The sequence below is a fragment of the Natator depressus genome, chromosome 7 (genome assembly GCF_965152275.1).
Source record: "Natator depressus isolate rNatDep1 chromosome 7, rNatDep2.hap1, whole genome shotgun sequence".
Lineage (NCBI taxonomy): Eukaryota > Metazoa > Chordata > Testudines > Cheloniidae > Natator > Natator depressus.
The window spans coordinates 121385442-121405127 of NC_134240.1; the positions used below are offsets into that span (position 1 = coordinate 121385442).

At 47.0% G+C, this 19686-nt stretch overlaps 1 protein-coding gene across 14 annotated transcripts in view; it reads left to right on the forward strand.

Moving 5' to 3' along the window:
* Positions 1-17829, forward strand: part of BTRC (beta-transducin repeat containing E3 ubiquitin protein ligase) — a 167215-nt gene extending 149386 nt beyond the window's left edge. For 13 of the 14 annotated variants that reach the window (XM_074959479.1, XM_074959469.1, XM_074959473.1 and 10 more), the window contains 5 exons: positions 246-364; positions 3083-3193; positions 5046-5124; positions 10159-10350; positions 11397-17829. In XM_074959479.1, the coding sequence (XP_074815580.1) occupies positions 246-364; positions 3083-3193; positions 5046-5124; positions 10159-10320 (471 nt within the window). In that variant the 3' untranslated portion in view covers positions 10321-10350; positions 11397-17829. The remainder of the gene's footprint in view (positions 1-245; positions 365-3082; positions 3194-5045; positions 5125-10158; positions 10351-11396) is intronic. The other variant, XM_074959468.1, reaches the window with a different exon arrangement.
* The last annotated feature ends 1857 nt before the right edge of the window (positions 17830-19686 follow it).

Consider the following 19686-nt stretch of genomic DNA (forward strand, 5'->3'; position numbering starts at 1 on the left):
ATATAATACAATAAAAGCTCTGGGTATGAAGAGTTAGTCTGTTAACTGTAGAAGTCTGTAGCCATGTGTCACTGGTAAGGTAGCGTTCCCTACGTCAGCAACAATGTCTTGAATTTGACTTGTGACCTCAAGGTTGTGATGACTTTTTGAACATTCTGGACACACCTGTTTCTCCCACAGGTCCCTCCCCTCTGTTAGTTACCTCTTAATAATTAGGCCCTGTGTGTTTTCTCTCCCCATCTCAGGTCTGGAACACTAGTACCTGCGAGTTTGTGCGCACCTTAAATGGCCACAAACGAGGCATCGCGTGTCTGCAGTACAGAGATCGGCTAGTAGTGAGTGGCTCTTCAGATAACACTATCAGGTGAGAGGCAAGTTCCCATCGGGGAGTTTTGCGCACGGTGTTCTCATTTCCTGCAAGGCCGTTGTCTCCGGTTCACTTGGGACATGCCGAAGTTAGATAACCGAAATGATCTGTGCCCATTTTCCCTGGAACTGGGCAGCCTTTGCTGTAGAATGCTGTGAACTACTGAAGGGGGGTATAGAAAGGCTTTTTTCTGCATTGCCTTGTAGCCTCCCTATCTCACGAGTGCCATACTAATCAGCAAGTCAGGCTGGTTAGACAGTTTTGGTGAGTGAAATAGCTGGCAAGCTGGGTCAGACATGCAATACGAAGCATTTAATCCTCTGCAGAAATCTCCTGGGCTCACACCAAACTCCTCTTGTGGTGCTTGGCATCTGGTATCGTTTGGAACAGCTGGTTGAGAGCATGAAGTTCAGTTTTCTCCCTCTTGCACTTTCCTGGCTGCCCTAATGGCAGCCTGGGATTTAACCCCTTTCATGCCGGGAGTCAGGATTTCTTGGTACATCATGCAGCTGCAACTAGAGGGATGTTCCATTATCTCCTTAACTAGCGTTGTTCAGTAAACTTGAATCGACGTGAAACTGACTGTGGTAAGTGGTTGGATCATACAAATGAGTGGTCGGGTTGCCTCCCTTTTACCCGTCACCTGCTGGTTTAGAGGAGAACTTTTCCCTGCCGCTGAAACTTGGGAATGGACTGTCTGAGCAACAGCAATCTGCTTTCTTGTTTTACCAGTCCTCTGTTGTCAGTGGTGAATACAGAGGCTCTTGTTTGCTGGGCGCCCTTCCCCACAAGCAGCCACCTTTTCCTCCTCTGAATTCCACAGGAAGCTGACACTTCTGTCTGTGACACCACAAGGTGATTGAACCAATTGTGCTATGCCAAATTTTGCATGCTGTCTGCTTGATGACATGACCTAGTAAAAGGACCAGCCAGATTGAGAGAGCACTGACTCCTGCTTCCTTTTACACAGTGAAATGGGGGGTGATTACATTGTGCTATTTTTCTAAAACACCCTTAAGTGTGGCAAGAAGATTGTGCACTTTGAATTTGAATAAATCCTTTTTTGTACAATACTTTGAAACTCAGAGCCAAAAGAAATGGGAGTAGAAAATAGTTAAATATCACAGCATTTAGAAAATCAGCTAAAATACCACTTGTAATAACCAACAAAAATTTCAGTACAGTAATCAACCTAAAGAGGAATACGGTTACTCTTATTCTTACACCGAATAAAATTCCTAATTGATAGATAAATTGTGCTATAATTTCATGAAAGTTGGCAGTGAATCTTAGCTGAACCCGAGTCCAGTGGCCCTCAAGTCATGGTGAAAGGTTTACCTGCTCACTTACTCTGCCAGCCTTCCACAAGCATTGGTTGAGGGTGGGTATCTGTGGGAAGGTGATAAGAGTGCAGCTTTTTAAGTAATCTATGTGGATGTCTTGATGTATGTTTGATTTTAATTTACGTGAGATACAAGATGTTGGCCTTCAATTGGGTGAAGTATGATGTGAAATTTGAAGTTTGTAACTTCTGAAATTTGATGTCCTAGAGGCTGAAAACCTTTAGACTCCCTAAGAATTTTTTTTCAGAAGGGAGTGTTTTAAAAGATTTTCCAATTCTGTAAATATAGAGTGTACAAAAGAGTAGGAAATTAAAGTTTGTCTTCCTTGGAGATATAGTCTATCTAAAAATTATTTGGGTGGGATTTCAGGTCAGTTCTTCAGCTGGTGCAAGTCAAATTTTCCAGCTGAGGAACTGGCCCATCATGTTTCAAGGCATTTAAACCCAAAAACTCAATACAGGGAGCCATTGAGGCCAGCGTGTTTCATTGTTCCAAATATAAACTATCAGTAGAGAAAAGAGAAGAAAGATCAAGTGGTGACTTGATCATGGTGTAGGAGTCCCTTCACAGGGAGAAAATAATGGATATTAAAGGACTCTTTCTTTAGTACTGAAAGGCATAACCAGAACCAATGGCTGGAAGTTCAAGCCTGAAAAATTCCAATTAAAAATAAGACACCAGTGTTTAACCGTGATTAACCATTGGGACAAGCTTCCAAAGGAAGCTGTGGATTCTCCATCTCTTGATGGCTTCAAATCCAGACGTGGATGCCTTTTTGGAACCTGCTTTAGTCAAAAACAAGTTGTTATCCTCAATACAGGGGTAACTGGGTGAAATTCTCTGGCCTGTGTTATACAGGAGTTCAGGCTTGATGATCTGTTGGCCTCTCTGGCCTTAAAACGTGAATCATTCCCCCAGCACCCCTATGCACTAAAGCTACACCTCTGCCTCTGTGTAAAACATCCCACCAAGCTGAGCCCTTCTCAGGCGGCAGCTGCTTCGTGGGCAGAGAGGCGGTTTGCGGCAGTGGGGCTGCGCATCCTCCACCAGAACTGCAATGAGATTGCACAGGTTAGGAGCCAGGGCCGACTATTCAGAGTCACTGGTTTGCCATGTGTCAAGTCACTTGACCTCGTACCCACTAGAACCTGAACATAACGTAACAGGGTTTTCTTTGAAAAATATGCTCCAGCTGAGCTGCAGGAAAAAAGTGGTGGGGTTGTGGGGTGATGAATTCAATACCTTCCACATTTGCGCCATCACGATCTTTATTTCCAGAGAACTCGTTGACCAATTATAATCTGAGACCAAATATTTCATTGCAGTAATGGATTTTCAGACTTTTTCTCCTCTTCTTCGTAATCTCTTCCAGGTTGTGGGATATCGAGTGTGGAGCATGTTTACGAGTACTGGAAGGCCATGAGGAGTTGGTGAGATGCATACGCTTCGATAACAAGAGGATAGTCAGTGGGGCGTATGATGGGTGAGATGGTTAACGAGGTTCAGACACCTAGCATCCCTCTTCCTCCCCCCCCCCCTTCAAAAAAATTAGACCTGTTGTCAGTTGTACTATTCTCACACTTACGGCCAATATATGAGAAGTGTGTTACGTTCACCTGGCCTTTCCCTTTTCTGGATCGGGTCTTCTGTGATGTGTGTTCTCCAGCAGTTTCACATGGCAGATCCGTGCAGAACTCCTCATGCTTAAATCACTGACAACCAGATCAGCTAGTTCTGTGCCCAGGAATGTAGTAGATCAGAGCACTGAGTCCATAAGGTCAGTGTCTCTTGTCTAGCAGTGGCCAGACCTGAAGCTGCTTTTTCTACAGCTCCCACAATTCCTGCTGTTTGTTTTGTTCCACATAAGTGTGCGTGCACGTCTACCTACTCCCTTCCCCCACGTAACTGAGTAGTATAGAGAAGTGAACGAGCAGACACACAGCCAGTCAGAGAAGGCAACAAAGTACAACAGGCGGACTGAAAAGCACACAGTGAGTGTCTTGGTCTGGAAACTCCTGTCGATAATCTAGGGCAATGTGCTTAACCAAGCATTGCTGCTTGCACTGTGAAAGGGACTCCAAAGAGCAGGGTCCTTTTCCAGCACTCTCCACTGCAGCTAGCCAGATTTCTGTGGCACGAGGAAGAGGCTTACTTCACTCCGGAGGTTGTATTTGCTATGGTGGGCTAGCTTCCTGGTACATTGCTGGTGTCCAGGCTCCCTTGGGGAAGAGCTGACTTTCCTTTTCCAGGCTTGAATAACTCTGAGCTACACTGGGGTCTTGTGTAGCTAATTTGGATAGCATGTCCCCTATGCTACCAAGTCAGCTTCCTGCTCCTGGGCAGGGAGTCCCTCTACTAGTGTATAGAATCCCACTCTCTTCCAGCCCTACACCTGCAGACTGATTTAAATGAGGGTGCGTGGGTTCCCCACACTTCATTCTCCCCCATCCTGTTATTAGCACCCTTCATACTACAAGATAGTCACTACATTATACAAGGGAGGAGGGCATGTGACTGAACTCTAGGCGTGACCGTATGGCCTAAGGGTGAGGGAAATCTCCAGCCCAGCCCTGTTTGATTTTCTGTAATAAATCTGACATTACGATTTGGTGCAGTCTAATGCTAAGACATGGGTGTCATCACCCCAGCTTTATAGCTAAACCCCAAACCTCTAGCAAGCTGGATACCAGTGCAGTGGCATGCCTGGGCTGTGGAGCAATGGAGATACACCTTTTGCTCCCCACTGAATGTGTCCTGTTTTCTGAAATGCTTGAGCTCTCGTGGTTCTTGTGGAACCTGCCTGTGGCTGCCCATAGCAGTAGTTTGCCCTGGTAGAGCAATCCTAGCCTGCCTGCCTACGTTCTAGGAGGAAGGGACGCGCTTGTACCAGTTGAAGGAGGGGATGAATCCACACTGTGGAGACTTAGACATGCTTTTCTTCTTGTCCAGCAAGAGGCTTTATATAATGTGTCACATTATCTGTGTATAAACCCCAATGCATTCTCACAGCTGTGATCACTCCATTTCATTGCCTTTGGCCTGTTTGCCATTAAGGAGGAAGTGTCTACATTAACCTTCACCCAGGTTTCTACATTAGTTACCGTCACCTGCTTTTTTATGTAATTCATTTGTATGGTAACCATATACTTTCACCTGTAAGATCAGCAGGCTTTACCCAAGAGAGCATGTGAGAGCCAGGTGTCAAGAGCAAAAAGGTTTCTCTGTGTTTCCATGAGCCGGATGTATTATCTAAGCTGTTAACTTTAATTGCTGGTGAACCATTTACACTTTTCTCTGTAACAAAGCTTTGGTGCTTGTCCCTCTTTCCTCTCCAGGAAAATTAAAGTGTGGGATCTTGTGGCTGCTCTGGACCCACGTGCTCCAGCTGGGACCCTCTGTCTGCGAACCCTCGTGGTAAGAGCTTTTGGTTGGGGGGGGGGGGTTCAAGGTGGGGGAGGACAGCCTTTGTCAAGGCTGTATTACGCCATGAAAGCTTGAGCTGTTGTAGACAAAGTTCAGATGAAGTAGATGATGATAGGCCCCAAAGGGCAGGCCTGTAGATGTGTCTGAATGTAAGGTATTATGGGATCTTTCACCCAGAAAGACTTTCGAATCAGAGCCTTGCAAAAAGTGCCATGGGACCTTTAACACAGTCAAGGAATCCGTTTTACAGCCTCTTCGGCAGCCCCTAACGATACACCAGGGCATCAGCTCAGTGCCAGTCCCAGGGGAGAATGTTCCGCTCCTGAACACCCCTGTCACCACTTCAAACATTGGAAGTCAGTGGAGCTGTGATACTTTGCACCAGCTGAGGGTCTGACCTCAAAGGCATGATACCCTCCGCTGAGCATACCTATGGAGTCTACATAATCTATTAGAGACTAACAGATTTATTTGAGCATAAGCTTTGCTGTAGCTCATGAAAGCTTATGCTCAAATAAATTTGTTAGTCTCTAAGGTGCCACAAGTCCTCCTTTTCTTTTTGCGGATACAGACTAACACGGCTGCTAGTCTGAAACCTGCATAATCTATGTGCTGCTGAGTGACCAGGACTTTTCCTGGGCCTCTTTCTTCTCTCTGGCAGTTTTTTAATGTTGCCAGACTATTGTTGTTAAAAGGGGCAGTTAAAAGAAGTGCTTTCATCCCTTTTTAAAATTGATGTTAAGTTCATAACTAAAATCTATTTGTGACATTTTCTCTTTACCACCCACATGCTGGGTTGTGTTTATTGTAGGGTTGCTTGTGAGGCCAAGTTGCTGGCATCGATTATTAGACACAGGACCAAAAACATCACAACTGGCACTAATTGGCTCCCTTCTTGGAAATCTAAGCAGAGGTGCCTCGGATAGAATGGCCGCAGACGCTGAACCCGTCAGCCTTCAGCCTTGTCTACACTAGCATTTTTCTTCTCTCCCACTGGTGCTCAGTGTGGGTCTACATGATGATGTTAAAAGTGCCATTGGCTATTGCTTTCAGCAGAGTCACACTAGTTGTAGAGAAATAGGGGAAGGTTTTCAAGAAAAATGCCAGTGCAGACAAGGTCTTAGGGATGATCCCTCTAGGTCAGAGTTGAGATGTATTAGCAAGAGGCCAGAAGAAGCTTGGCCTACTGCTGTGCTTTTTCTGTGGCATTCAGCATCCAGTTCACTTTGAAAAGTCAGAGAAGAGGACATTAAAGCACTGGCTTTGGGGAGAGAAACACTCAGGCTTTAGTGGCGTTAGTGTACGTCAAACCTGGTCATATTTCTGGGGTTCTATGGCCATTTCCTTGGCTGTAAACCTTCCACGTATTGAAGCTCGCCAGTTCTCGAAGTTAGTGTTCAGAGGAATCTCCCATGTGTTGCTGAATGGCATGTCTTCAAGCAATACATTGGAAGCCCCACTTGTTAGCACAACAGAACTGCAAATAGTGCAATGGCTCATACCCAAAAAACCCCTTTGTCATGTGTCAACTGCAAACCATGGAGCGGCCCTGTGCCTGTGAATATACAGACCCAGAGAGTCTGAGACTTCCATACATTAACAGTAAAAAGAAAAGGAGTACTTGTGGCACCTTAGAGACTAACAAATTTATTTGAGCATAAGCTTTCGTGAGCTGCAGCTCATTTCATCGGATGCATTCAGTGGAAAATACAGTATGCATCCGATGAAGTGAGCTGTAGCTCACGAAAGCTTATGCTCAAATAAAATTGTTGGTCTCTAAGGTGCCACAAGTACTCCTTTTCTTTTTGCGAATACAGACTAACACGGCTGCTACTCTGAAACCGTACATTAACAGTGTTGATCCTGTTCCAACCTTAGACCCTGCTTGGGCACTGTTGTTTTTCTGCTAATCTGGGAGGCTTAATTTAACTAGTGCAATTCCATTTGCATTTTCCGGCAGTGAAAAATACAGGTATCCTGAATAATTGCATTATAAATCAGAAATTGTGGGATGAAAACATTGTAGGAATCTGTGAATGGATGCCTAGAAATCCCCGTTTGTAGGAGTGAGCGAGCTAAGGGGGGAAGATAGGGCATGGAGCATTACTTTTAGGGTCTTTCATGCCTGTAACTGCAGAGCATCCTAGTATCCGCTTACTCATGCTCTTTTTTCTTCCCTCGTCCTCCAAAATGAAACCTCTCAATAAACGTTGCAAGCCTCCTGCTGTTTGTGTTCAATTTTCAAGCACTAGGAGAAAAGTCTGCAGATAACAAATGCTCGCTGCATGCCAGTTCCTTTCATTTTTCCCTCCTTTGGATGGAGCAACAGCCTCATAAGCTTGACAGCAGCTTCCCAAGCTGAGAAATAAGTATGGCGCAGCTTTACATTTCAAGCTAAGGAGGCCAGGTTCTTTTGGCTTTAACTTACAATGGGAAGCATGCATCACACCAGCTGCCCCTGTGATTTTAAAGTGCAAGTAGAGTGATTAGTGCATAGGATCTTTAGGTAGAGGGATTTCATTTAGTAAACACTGATTGAAAAGTTCATTTTCAAAGCAGTCTTTCAAAATACCTGTCTCTTTCAGTCTCCTTGTGGCACCTGCTATTGTCGTGACTTTCCCCAGCAGGAGCTCTAGTCTGTTGGGCACACGAAACACCATTCCTATTTGAATACATGCCAAGCCAGACTCCTGGAGTGTCTGTCTGTTTAATTAACTAGAATTTTAAAACTAAGGATGCTACTTGTAAGACAAACCTTATTTAAAACAAAATAGAACTTGCCTTACAACTATGAAACGGTCCTTTTTCCTTGCATTCAAAAAGAAGCTGCATTTCAGAGTCCTGCTCTGTCAAAACAGTAGCTTCTTGTTCGGTGGGGAACTGTTCTGTTGATGAGTATATTTGAGAGACCTTTCATTTTTTGTGATTTACCCATCTTAAAACTAGCTGTCGTGGTTAGAATGTCTTATCACATTTGGTTTTCTTTACACCACGTCTGGCAGCGTGGAAGGCATAACAAGGAGCCACGTACTGATACTAAAGTCAGGAGGTATTGCGCTGGTTTTGATTGCAATCCCTTTTGACCAGGGAAGCTGCTGCCCACGCCTGCAGCAGGGAGCACCAATAACAGCTAGCCAGCACATGTAGGGAAGTGTAGTGAGTTGTGCTTTACAATGTGCAGGATCTGGCGTAGATTGCCATACTCTTTCCACTCAGCCTCCTAGAAGAATACAAACTGCCTCTAAAGAAGGGCCTTTCCTGCGGCTATGTTTAGAACTGCTTAGGAGGAATCATTACAATGTCATTTTGACTTTATAATGGTCCCCTTTGTCTCTTCCATTTTAAGCTGTTTCCTCCTTCAGCAGTAGCAACAGTGCCAAGCAGGAGACTCAGGATCAATTCATAGATAGAATCATAGAAGATTAGGGTTGGAAGAGACCTCAGGAGGTCATCTAGTCCAACCCCTGCTCAGAGCAGAACCAACACCCACTAGATCATCCCAGCCAGGGCTTTGTCAAGCCGGGCCTTAAAAACCTCTAAGGATGGAGATTCCACCACCTCCCTAGGTAACCCATTCCAGTGCTTCACTACCCTCCTAGTGAAATAGTGTTTCCTAATATCCAACCTAGACCTCCCCCTCTGCAACTTGAGACCATTGCTTCTTGTTCTGTCATCTGCCACCACTGAGAACAGCCTAGATCCATCCTCTTTGGGACCCCCCTTCAGGTAGTTGAAAGCTGTTATCAAATCTCCCCTCACTCTTCTCTTCTGTGGACTAAATAAGCCCAGTTCCTTCAGCCTCTCCTCATAAGTCATGTGCCCCAGCCCCCTAATCATTTTCGTTGCCCTCTGCTGGACTCTCTCCAATTTGTCCACATCTCTTCTGTAGTGGGGGGCCCAAAACTGGACAGAATACTCCCGATGTGGCCTCACCAGTGCTGAATAGAGGGGAATAATCACTTCCCTTGATCGGCTGGCAATGCTCCTACTAATGCAGCCCGATATGCTGTTAGCCTTTTTGGCAACAAGGGCACACTGCTGACTCATATCCAGCTTCTCATCCACTGTAATCCCTAGGTCCTTTTCTGCAGAACTGCTGCCTAGCCACTCAGTCCCTAGTCTGTAGCAGTGCATGGGATTCTTCTGTCCTAAGTGCAGGACTCTGCACTTGTCCCTGTTGGACCTCATCAAGTTTCTTTTGGCCCAATCCTCCAATTTGTCTAGGTCACCCCGGAACCTATCCCTACCCTCCAGCGTATCTACCTCTCCCCCAGCTTAGTGTCATCCACGAACTTGCTGAGGGTGCAATCCATCCCATCATCCAGATCATTAATGAAGAAGTTGAACAAAACCGTCCCCAGGACCAATCGCTGGGGCACTCTGCTTGATCCTGGCTACCAACTAGACATCGAGCTGTTGATCACTACCCGTTGAACCCTGATCTGGCCAGCTTTCTATCCACCTTGTAGTCCATTCATCCAATCCATACTTCAACTTGCTGGCAAGAATACCGTGGGAGACCGTATCAAAAGCTTTGCTAAAGTCAAGATATATCACATCTACCGCTTTCCCCATATCCACAGAGCTAGCTATCTCATCATAGAAGGCAATCAGGTTGGTCAATTGCCAAACTGTCCCTGTTCCCCTATAACCCACTGCTGGTGGAAATGCTATGGAGGCAGTGCTGAGCTGCATAGTAGGAGGTATGAGGCTATCGCTCTGTCAGCCACACCTAGCCGCTCTGGAGAAGAGCTGTCCTATGAGGAGTGCTCGGTTTAAGGGCATGGGGCTCGGGGAGCAATGTCTCCATGCAGGTGTCTACTCTGGTATGTGCTCCCTGCTGAAGGGCCAGGTTCCAAATATGGCAGATGTACTTTTACGCAACTAGCTTGTATCACAGAGGTAATGGCACGCAGTAGCCATATAGGGTTTACTGACCAAAAACTGAATCAATTATTAATGTTCACCATGCATTCCCAGCAGCCAGGCAGTCTGTAAAGTAATCCCTGCTGTCTCTCCGGTTAGGAGCATTCTGGGAGAGTCTTTCGACTCCAGTTCGACGAATTCCAGATCATCAGCAGCTCGCACGATGACACAATCCTCATGTGGGACTTCCTGAATGACCCAGCTGCCCAAGCAGAATCGACCCGCTCCCCATCCAGAACATACACCTACATCTCCAGATAAATAACACTACACTGTACCTCACGCGCACAGGTAAAAACGGGGCACAAGGGCATGTGGGCACTGGGGAGAAGAGGCAAACGTTGAGCTGGAAGGATTTGTTTGGACGGTCAGTATCTCCCATCTTGGCTGGTGGTAGTTATCCTGCCAGGAGGCAGAGAACCTTTTGGTACCTTCGAGCAGGAGTTGTTGAAGGGTTCCTGGCATGTGGCACCTGCAGTCCTTACACCCAATGCCCCTTTTGGCCCAGCTTCCCCTCAACAATTAAATCAGCAGTTTTTGCCACCCAGCCAGGAAGAGTGGGGTCGGGGGGGGGGAGGTTCTTCAGAGTGAATGGAGGAGCTGCTGCTTAACATGGGGGTGCAGGTGGTTTGATACTGGGCAGTTGTCACCAAGCTGGAAGGTTCTGCCAAATCATGGCAATTGCACTTCCTCCTAGGTAGTGACGGCTCTGTTCTCCCAAAGTTGGGGAATGCAGGATAATGGATTTGGCCAGTGGAGGAGGTGCAGACGAGCGAGTCCAGCCTGATTAAATGGAAATTTGCTGATGTATAGTATTATCTATTCATAAGGCCCAACGCCCTAGCCGCATGACTTGTAGGCTGCTAAGACCAAGCTTTGCCTGTGTGTGTGTAGTGTTAACCCTCTAGCTTTGATCCCAGCAAGGAGAGTTACCACTTCTAGGCTGTTACGGGGGATCTTAATGGATGACCAGATTAATCATCGAGCTGGATTTGACTTGGAGGTGTGTGGGGTATTATGGAGGGTGCTGCTTAGGATGGGCTTGGGTTGTACCCTGTGGTTAGCGTATCTGCCACCCTTGCCTTGGCGGCCCTGGGTGGCGGTTTCAGTTTCACTGGCGAGGGTGAGGCAGGTTCTCTGTGACAGGACGTGTGAGCAGCAGTTGGTGTCACCGCCTGCGCTGTGCGCCCCCTGTTCAGTGTGTAAATACACCTGGACTCTCCAGAGCTCTCAACCCAGCACCTGCCACCTCCTCAAAATACACGGGAAATGAGAGGTGTTCCTTAAAAGGATGAGTTTGGTGCAAAAAAGGGCTCTTCTTGTTCCTTTTTTTTCAGAACTCGTTTAAGCTGCAGTATTTAAATTATCTGCCAATGCCGGGACAAAAGAACTATCCACGTAACCAATCCTTGCGGAAGAGAGAGGCTCTCAGATTCATTTCTAGAACAAAGTTGGCCTGCGGTTGATCTCCGACAGGGTCTGCTCAGCGCAGCTGACTGCTGAAGTGCTGCTATATCAGAAGATGTCTTTGGTCTTTCAGGAACAATTAACGTTTTTAAACCACCCCTCTTCCTTTTCCCCTCTGCCTAGCCACTCCCCTCCTCACTCCCCTGTTTTTCCCTCTTGCCCCAGTCACAGATGTCCTATAAATATATTTAACGTGTTGCCAGAATTTGTTGCTTTGGTGTTAAACAGAAGACTCATTGCCACTGTGCATCCTGCTGAGAGTCACTTCCGAGTGGGGGGGGAAGGGGCTGCTGCTTAGAATATTAAACAACATCATTGCTGGGCTTTTGTAAGACCATGTAACTGCTGACTCTGAAAAGCAACAAACACCGTGCTGGAGAGGAGGTGAGAGCCCCTGCTGCCTTTGGGCGTTCTGTCCGGAAAGCGGGGCTTGTGGAGCTATTCGGCATCTGAAGCTGACAGTTTGGAGCCAAATCTGCCTCTTGCTTTCATCTCTTGCTTGTCCCTCTAACTCTGTGGAGGCTGGATGTGTATTGCAATTTCCCTCCACAGTCATTGGGCTGCCAGTCTGGGCAGTGCCAGTCCACAAAAGGCTAAACTGGCTTCTGCCCAAGTCCCATATTGCCTGGGGGTGGGAATCAGTTCAAGAAGGGCAGGGGGCAGTATTTCACTGTCAAAGACATTCTCTGTACCCAGGGCAGGGGTCTGTTTCTCCTGCTACTGGCCCCGAAGGCCGTGCGGATTTTGTTAATGATTTACGATCTCTACTTCTGATCAGATAGAAACGTGAGGCTGGGGTGAGGAGAAGACTCTGGCTCCCTCTTTCCTCCTCCCCCAGGAGATGCCACCGCCAGAGGGTGGAAGAGGGAGTCGCAGAGGACCTTGTTAGCCCAGCTTTGGGGGGCTTTTGTGGCTGACCAGATCCCTGAATAAGAATATAAGAGCTGCTGTAGTGAGTCAGATGAATGGCCCAAGTAGCCCAACATCCTGTCTCTGGCAGTGGCCAGCATGGTGCACTGTGACCCAGGAGGGCATGGCTGGGTTGGGTCCTGTGGCTGATAGGGCAGATACAGCCAGTTGGCTGGGACAGGCATGTGTGTTTTCTCATTGGTTTAACCGGTGGGATTGTCTACCTTGGCCAGCTGGCTGTACCTCTAGGCCAGCTCTGCAGTATTTCTGGGGGCTGGCGCTGCCAGTCCCGACTGCGGGCGAGGGAGATGAGCCTTGTGACCTTCCTGAGCCCCAGCCTTCTCTGCACTACAGTTTAGGAACAGGACGATAATTAACCCATGTCTGATAATCACCCTGACTCTTCACACGCTAGCTGAGACCTTTGAGAACTACTATGGCTCAGAATGGAGAGCATCCCGCTGTCAGGCAGAGTACGAGGAGCAACTCTCCACGTCTCAGCCAGTCAGCTAGACCAAAAGGGCCAGTGGGGGGCCCCGCAGGCGCTGGCTTCCCCACTGCGGCAGGAACAGCAATCCGAAAGGCCTTGCTTTTGGAAGGGGAAGGGTTAAATGAAATAATCTCCAGTCATTCCAACCTCAGTTGAGGGTCTGTCAAAATGTCTGGTACAAACCTTAGGCCCAGTTCTCCCACTGAAGGTCTTGAACGACACCCATTGCCTTCACTGGGAGTTTGTCCTGTCCTGCACTGGGAAACTAGAACCCTTTATCTCCTCAGCTCTAAGGTTGGAACTTGGCAGATTTGACTGGTACATTCTCGCCAGCCTTGTTCTGCCGGGGGTCACGATTGCATCACTCTAACTAGCTTTGCTGTCCTTTTTCCACCAGCGACGTTTTTGCAAGTGACTAGCCCAATATACGAGACTCACTCATGGTGACTTGAGGAGCTAGCAGATGGGAAGGCAGTGGAGACATTGGAAGAGCTGGTAGAGCTCAGAGTACTCAGAACAGCTCCAAAGGAGCGTGAGAATCAGTGCAAAAAGAAACACCCAGCTCTCATATGTCTTCAGGAGGGCCTAGGACCCAGAGCAACTCTAAAGAGCCTCTTAGTCAGAGCTGGTCATTGACACACCTCTGACTTTCTATTTGTTTAAATTACTATTGTAAAAAGAGCAAAATAAACGAACTCCATTCAGATAACATTCATGGTCTGACTCAGACGGGCAGAGGCAAAGAAATGCTGAGTCAAGACCAAAAGCTTATCCTTAATACTAGGCTGAACTATTGCCGAGGTCACTGGGTGATCAGACATGCTGGATCCCCAAAGCATGGGCAGAGACGGGTGGATCATTTTTTTCACTCTGAATTGCTCCAGCTGAAGTGGAGTTCCAAGTCTCATCCTTAATGTTGTTTGAACACAGCTCCTTTTGGTGCAGTTGTTACAAAACTGCAGTGTGGCTGTGTGAGAGTGGACATATATATGGAGCTGGCTGCAGACTCAACAGCTTTTCTTTCCTCCATTTGTCTTGTCGCTTTTCGGCTACAGGCTGTGCTAGACGATCATGACTCTTCGCCTTGGATGCTACAGAGGTTCTCACTGTTTCATCACTGTCCTTGGGGGCAGTGCCTGCTAGTGTGGAGTTTGTTTTGCTAGTTATGAGGACTTGGGGAGATCCAGAATGCTTACTGGCCAAACATGGAGACAACACTGTTGCAAATCATCATTGGTTGTCCTAGCCCTGCTGTTCCATGCTGCTATTTTGAAACTGCTAAGCACTGTTCGGGTTTTTTTTTGTTTGTTTGTTTGTTTGTTTGTATGGTGTATAGTAGAGTGGTGGTTGACTCTTCAGGAGGGACTATGTCTGGGTACTTAAATACAGAATAGCTCAATGGAGAATCCTACCCCAACCCCAAGTTCCTTCTGATGTCTAAGAAGGAAACTGATCTAAGAAACTCAAATCTGCCACAGCTCCCAGCCTTGGGGTCATCTGCTGTTCAGCATAGGAGGAATAATGTGGTTATTAGACCTTCATGTCAAGACCAAGGTGGCTTTCTACCTTCTCCACTAAGGATCTGTGTGTGAAGATTTCAATGTGAATTGGCTGCGTAATCCCCAACAGGGCTGGAGTAAATGCAGCATTTAAAAAGAAAAGAAAAATGAAATTAGCCTGCTGAAAGGAGCTAGAAGCAAGGGCTAGAGGTGTCCATGGACTTCATGTGTTGCACATCCATTTGAAATGAGCTACATCTGCTGCATCGAGACTGTCACTTCTCCCACGAGAGTCTTGCCTTTTGGACCTGGGGACTGGAAACGAGGTGGGACGTAAGAGCAAGACAATCCATTACAGCGTCACCAACGCTAATTTGCAACTCCAGGGCAGCTAGAGGCCAGGAGGGAGTCTTGCTGCACACCCGCGTGTTTCTGATCCCAGGAGGAAAGCTGCTCATGTCAACCTATGCAAACCCCGAGAACCTTTGCAGCTGTTCCTCTGCTCCCTGTTAACTTTCAGGGATGGACACATGCTGTTGGAACCGAGGGTTTCAGGTGGTGAGAGTTGAGGTCTGATCATTGTGAACATCAAAATACTTTAAACTTGTTTCTGAACTGGAAGACGATGTGGCCCGCCGTGCTTCCCCTTCCCATCCACCTGTCCCTGCATTGAAAGGATCCTTCAGTCCCTATTTTAATCCCTGTACACTCAAAAGCTGGAGAGTATGGTGCATATTTTTCCTCTTTCTCCTCCCCGCACTGTCTGAACAGAACATTGGGCCTGATGCTGAGACTCTCATCACCCTGAAGTCCGGTTGGGAGTTGTGGGTGTTCAGCACTTGTCAGGATTGGGCCTGTCACTCAAGTGTCCGTCGATTTCCTTCAGCTCCCTTTTAGGTCTGCTTTTGTGACCCGGGATTCCTGAACTGGTCCATGGAGCATTTGGGGGGATGATGCTTAGCTGCCCCTCCTCCTCAGCAGCTGATAATGGAGCAGAGGAGCCAGCCTGGCTGCTGCAGGGATATGGCTCATTTGCAAATGAGCTCTCCCCTGCAGGAGGGAAGGGGAGGGGAGGGGAAGGGAAGCAGCCCAGGGGATGGGAAAGGGGAGGGGAGAGTGGCCCCTCTGCGAAGGTGGGGACTACACTGAACAGATGTCATGGCCCTGGTCTAGATTGTGCACTGCTCTACAGTGTGCAGCTGGTTTAGAAGGAAGGAGATTCTTCTGTGTAGGAGAGGGTAAAAAAGCCTTGTCAGAAACAACTGCTTCCTAGAATTGCTGGATTGGTTGACTCCCCGTTTTTTGTACCCTTTCGGGGTCGGGAGGACAATCTGAAATACAGTCATTGGGAATACCAACTGCCAAAGAGAACTTTACCAGGGGCCTCTTGCGGCATGCAGGATGCGTTTATCTTGCTGAGCTTGTTGTTACCCCCACCTCCCCACAAGCAACAAGATTTCCAGAAAGAGAGGGTAACTTCAGGTGACCCCAGCTGCACCTCCAGAGGCAGGGCCTGCATGTGAAATCTCTTCTGTGACTGCCTGCTTGTTTTCATCCATGTGGTCCACGATCACCCTACCCTCACTATGGAGGAGTGCTGCTCAGGGAGACTACAGGTCCCAGCATGCAATGCTCCATCTTGAGCCAAGCCTCCATCACTTGGGTTGAGATGGAAGATGGCCTGCTGGGACTTGTAAGCTCTGACAGCTGCACCTCTGTGCTGAAGATACTGCCAGCTGCATTCTGAGGCTTTTTTCACATAAGGTTTGGCCTTTCGGCTGCTGCTGGCAGGTTCCCAACTCAGCCCTCAGTTGGTCCGAGGTTGGGCACCCTGCACCCTGTCATAACATGTGATACCTAATCTGGCTCAGGAATCTACCCACTCGCTACCTTTTAAATTATCCTCTAGGTGCCCTGCCAGACAGCCTGGTGGCCAGCTCCTCTGTCTGCCTAGGACCAAGAGCACACTTCCACGCAACTAGATTTCAGTCCCCATTTGCTCGTGCTGTTACAGTTCTGTTCAACACACGTCCATAACATTAGTGACACTTGGTCTGCCCTACCAGCTTACACTGGTGTAACTACGTCACTCAGGAGTGTGGGAAACCCACCCCCCAAGCGACGACATTATACCCACCTCACTATGTCGGTGGGAGGGCTTCTCCCATTGCCCTAGCTGCTGTCTCTTGGGGGGTGGAGTCCCTACGCTGGTGGGGGAAGCTCTCTGGGCTGCCTAGTAGCTGCACCACTCCAAGTGTAGACAAGCCCCGTGTGCGTGCACACCCGCTGACAGGTTTAATTCTCAGCTTGAGGGGGACACACGCACTACAGCCATGCCTGAGCAGAGTCCCACCAGACCCCCCTGGGTACGGTCCCGCACAGCTAGCCCGAGCCACCACCCATGCTGCTGCAGCCACGCTGCCACTTTTAGGTACAAACTCGAGCAGAGCTAGTGTATCCGTCTACCCAAGCTGGGAATTAGAACTCCCAGCGGTTCTGTGGATGTAACCTTAGGGATGCACTGCTCACTGCAGGCCCCTTACAATACTGCCCCTGGCTACTGGTTACATTTTAGCAATGGGCCACCCTGAGAAGTTTTCAGGTGACTCCTAAATGATTATGGCCAGAAGAGTGACTTGGTAAAATTTGGTCCTCCTTACTCAACATGACGGCTGCCTGCGTGTCTTTGAATCCTAGTTGCTGACTTCACTGGTAAAATGTGTTGATCCTGTTAGCAGTGCAGAGCTAATTATTAGTAAAGTTCTACTTGCTGAATCATTACTCCTGGAAGAGGGTGACCCACCTCTGTTCGTCAGGTCCCAAGTTGATGTCCGTGCTAGTGAGCTGGCTGGTAAAAAAGATTTGTCCTGCTGTGAAACTAATTGAGACAACCAATGTGGAACTCTATGTTGTCACCTCTGAGTGTAACCCCACTTTCAGCTCCTTTCCTTGGTGTTCCGACATGAGACGCTGGGCTGCTAATTCCATCCATAGTCATGATGCAAAAGTCACTGGTAACCGACAAAAGGTAATTGATCCAGTAACTTGTAATTACTTTTACAGCTTAGGTTTTTAATACCCCTGAGCACCCAATCGTCCAGCCTGTGCTGCATCACTTTTAAACTGCTCAGATGGAGGTGGGCGTGAAAGTGGAAGGGGTAGAAAGAACATGGTCTCTTCAGAGTTTTCTGTTTGTTACTCTGCTATATTTGTTCTCTAGATTCTTAAGTAATGAGTGCTTTGAATTTTGTGATTATGTTACCGTGACGTGTAGGTAATGTACTAATGTTCACTTGAACTAGGATCATGGTAACCGTGTGGGTTTTTTATTATTTTAACTGTTCAGAAAATAAGTTAAATACAAGTGTAATATTAAGCTGTGAATCTGTTGTTTTATTTCTGGTATGGAGGATGTAACCCTAAATACAAAAAGTCTCAATTCTTCTTTGAATCTTTGTCCGTGTGAGTCCCTCTTATTGTCTGCTGATGAACAAAACATCTCAAACCACAGTTACTGTAAGGTAAGTAACTGTCCTTTCCCGTGTTGCCCTGCAGTCAGGATAAATGTGGCCTCTTATGTAGCACACAAAACCTGTGGTTAGCTAGTTACTCAGCAGCCAGTTGTCATTCATTGATGAATGAAGCTTAAAAGTCTGCTCTGCCAGTCAGAAAACTGCATATTTGTAAAACCACAGCATACTTTTCAATTAACAAACTGCCCATTCATGGGTGATGGCCCCTGGCTGGGCACACCAGTCCATCCTGCAAGTCAGAGAATGAATGCAGGAGAGCTGACACCCATCCTATCCATTTAAAAGAGGGAACCAGAGTGGGGGCGAACTATAAAAAATTTGTGCTTTTCTAGATAATCTTGCAAGATCCTGGTTGGAAAAGCACAAATTTCTTTTATAAGCTAATCAGAATCCAGCTGTTCAATAACGAGTGAGTAATTGACACATCACAGCACCAACGTAGGACACAGTGTTTAGGATGCTGTTGTCATTATAACTGGCCTAAAATTTGACTTTCACACCCTCCCCCTGAAAATACCTTTCTTTTTTACATGTCCCTTTGATAGTGGCCTTGTATCTCTGTTTTACTGAGCAGCCCCTTTTAAAACAAAGGCTACATGGGTTTTAAGACCCTAGCTCCTAGGGTGGTGAGAAAACAAACACACACTGCACTCCTTGCTATCCATCTCCCGCCCGCCTCCATTCTTGGGAGCCAGCAGGGGATTTGAAATTGCTAAGACTCCTGCTTTCTGAAGTGCTGGGAGCAGGAATCCTGTCAATTTCAATCCCCTTCTGTCTTTGTGACAGAATTCCCAGTGGTTCTTTATTTTATTTTATTTTATTTATTTGGGGGGGGGGGTAGACTTACACCATTTAACCCTTCATATTTTTTCTGATCTTTCACTTACAATATCAGGTTTGGAAGAGGAAACTACTGTCGTCTGTTTAAACGACTTCCAATCACTCTGCCACTCTGAATGCGGGTTGGCAGTGTACCTGCCACCCTGGCATGCAAAGAATCAATGCTCTTCTAGTTACTACACTACCCCTTCTTTCTTTCAAAGGTTCTATAGGGGTCCAGCAGATTTTCCCACTGATTGCCAGCCCTGCATGTTTCACATCTGTGTCAGGTTTCAGAGTAGCAGCCGTGTTAGTCTGTATCCGCAAAAAGAAAAGGAGGACTTGTGGCACCTTAGAGACTAACCAATTTATTTGAGCATAAGCTTTCGTGAGCTACAGCTCACTTCATCAGATGCATTCAGAAGTGAGCTGTAGCTCACGAAAGCTTATGCTCAAATAAATTGGTTAGTCTCTAAGGTGCCACAAGTCCTCCTGTTCTTTTCACATCTGTGCGCATACTATGACCCAGCACCAACCACCAAATATCAAGCCAGGCCAAATTGCAACAAGTTCTCACCTTGGAGCAAACTCCTAGCAATTCCAGAGTTAAGATCCTATATTACAAGCTGTGTTTTCATCCCTTCTTCTCATCTGTATAATTTTAATAAATCTTTTTTGAAAATGGGTAGACCAGAGTAGTTTTGTTCTGTTTTGGAGGAAAATGATCAAACTGGGGGGTTTTGATTTTTTCATTTTTTTTTTTTTTAAGGCCAGCAGGCACCATTGTTACCATGTGGTCTGACCACCTACATAACACAGGACAGAAAATTCCACCAGAAATTCCTGCATCAAGCCCGGAAACTTGTGCTAGATCATGTCTTCTAGAAAGAAAATCTCAATTTTAAAGATT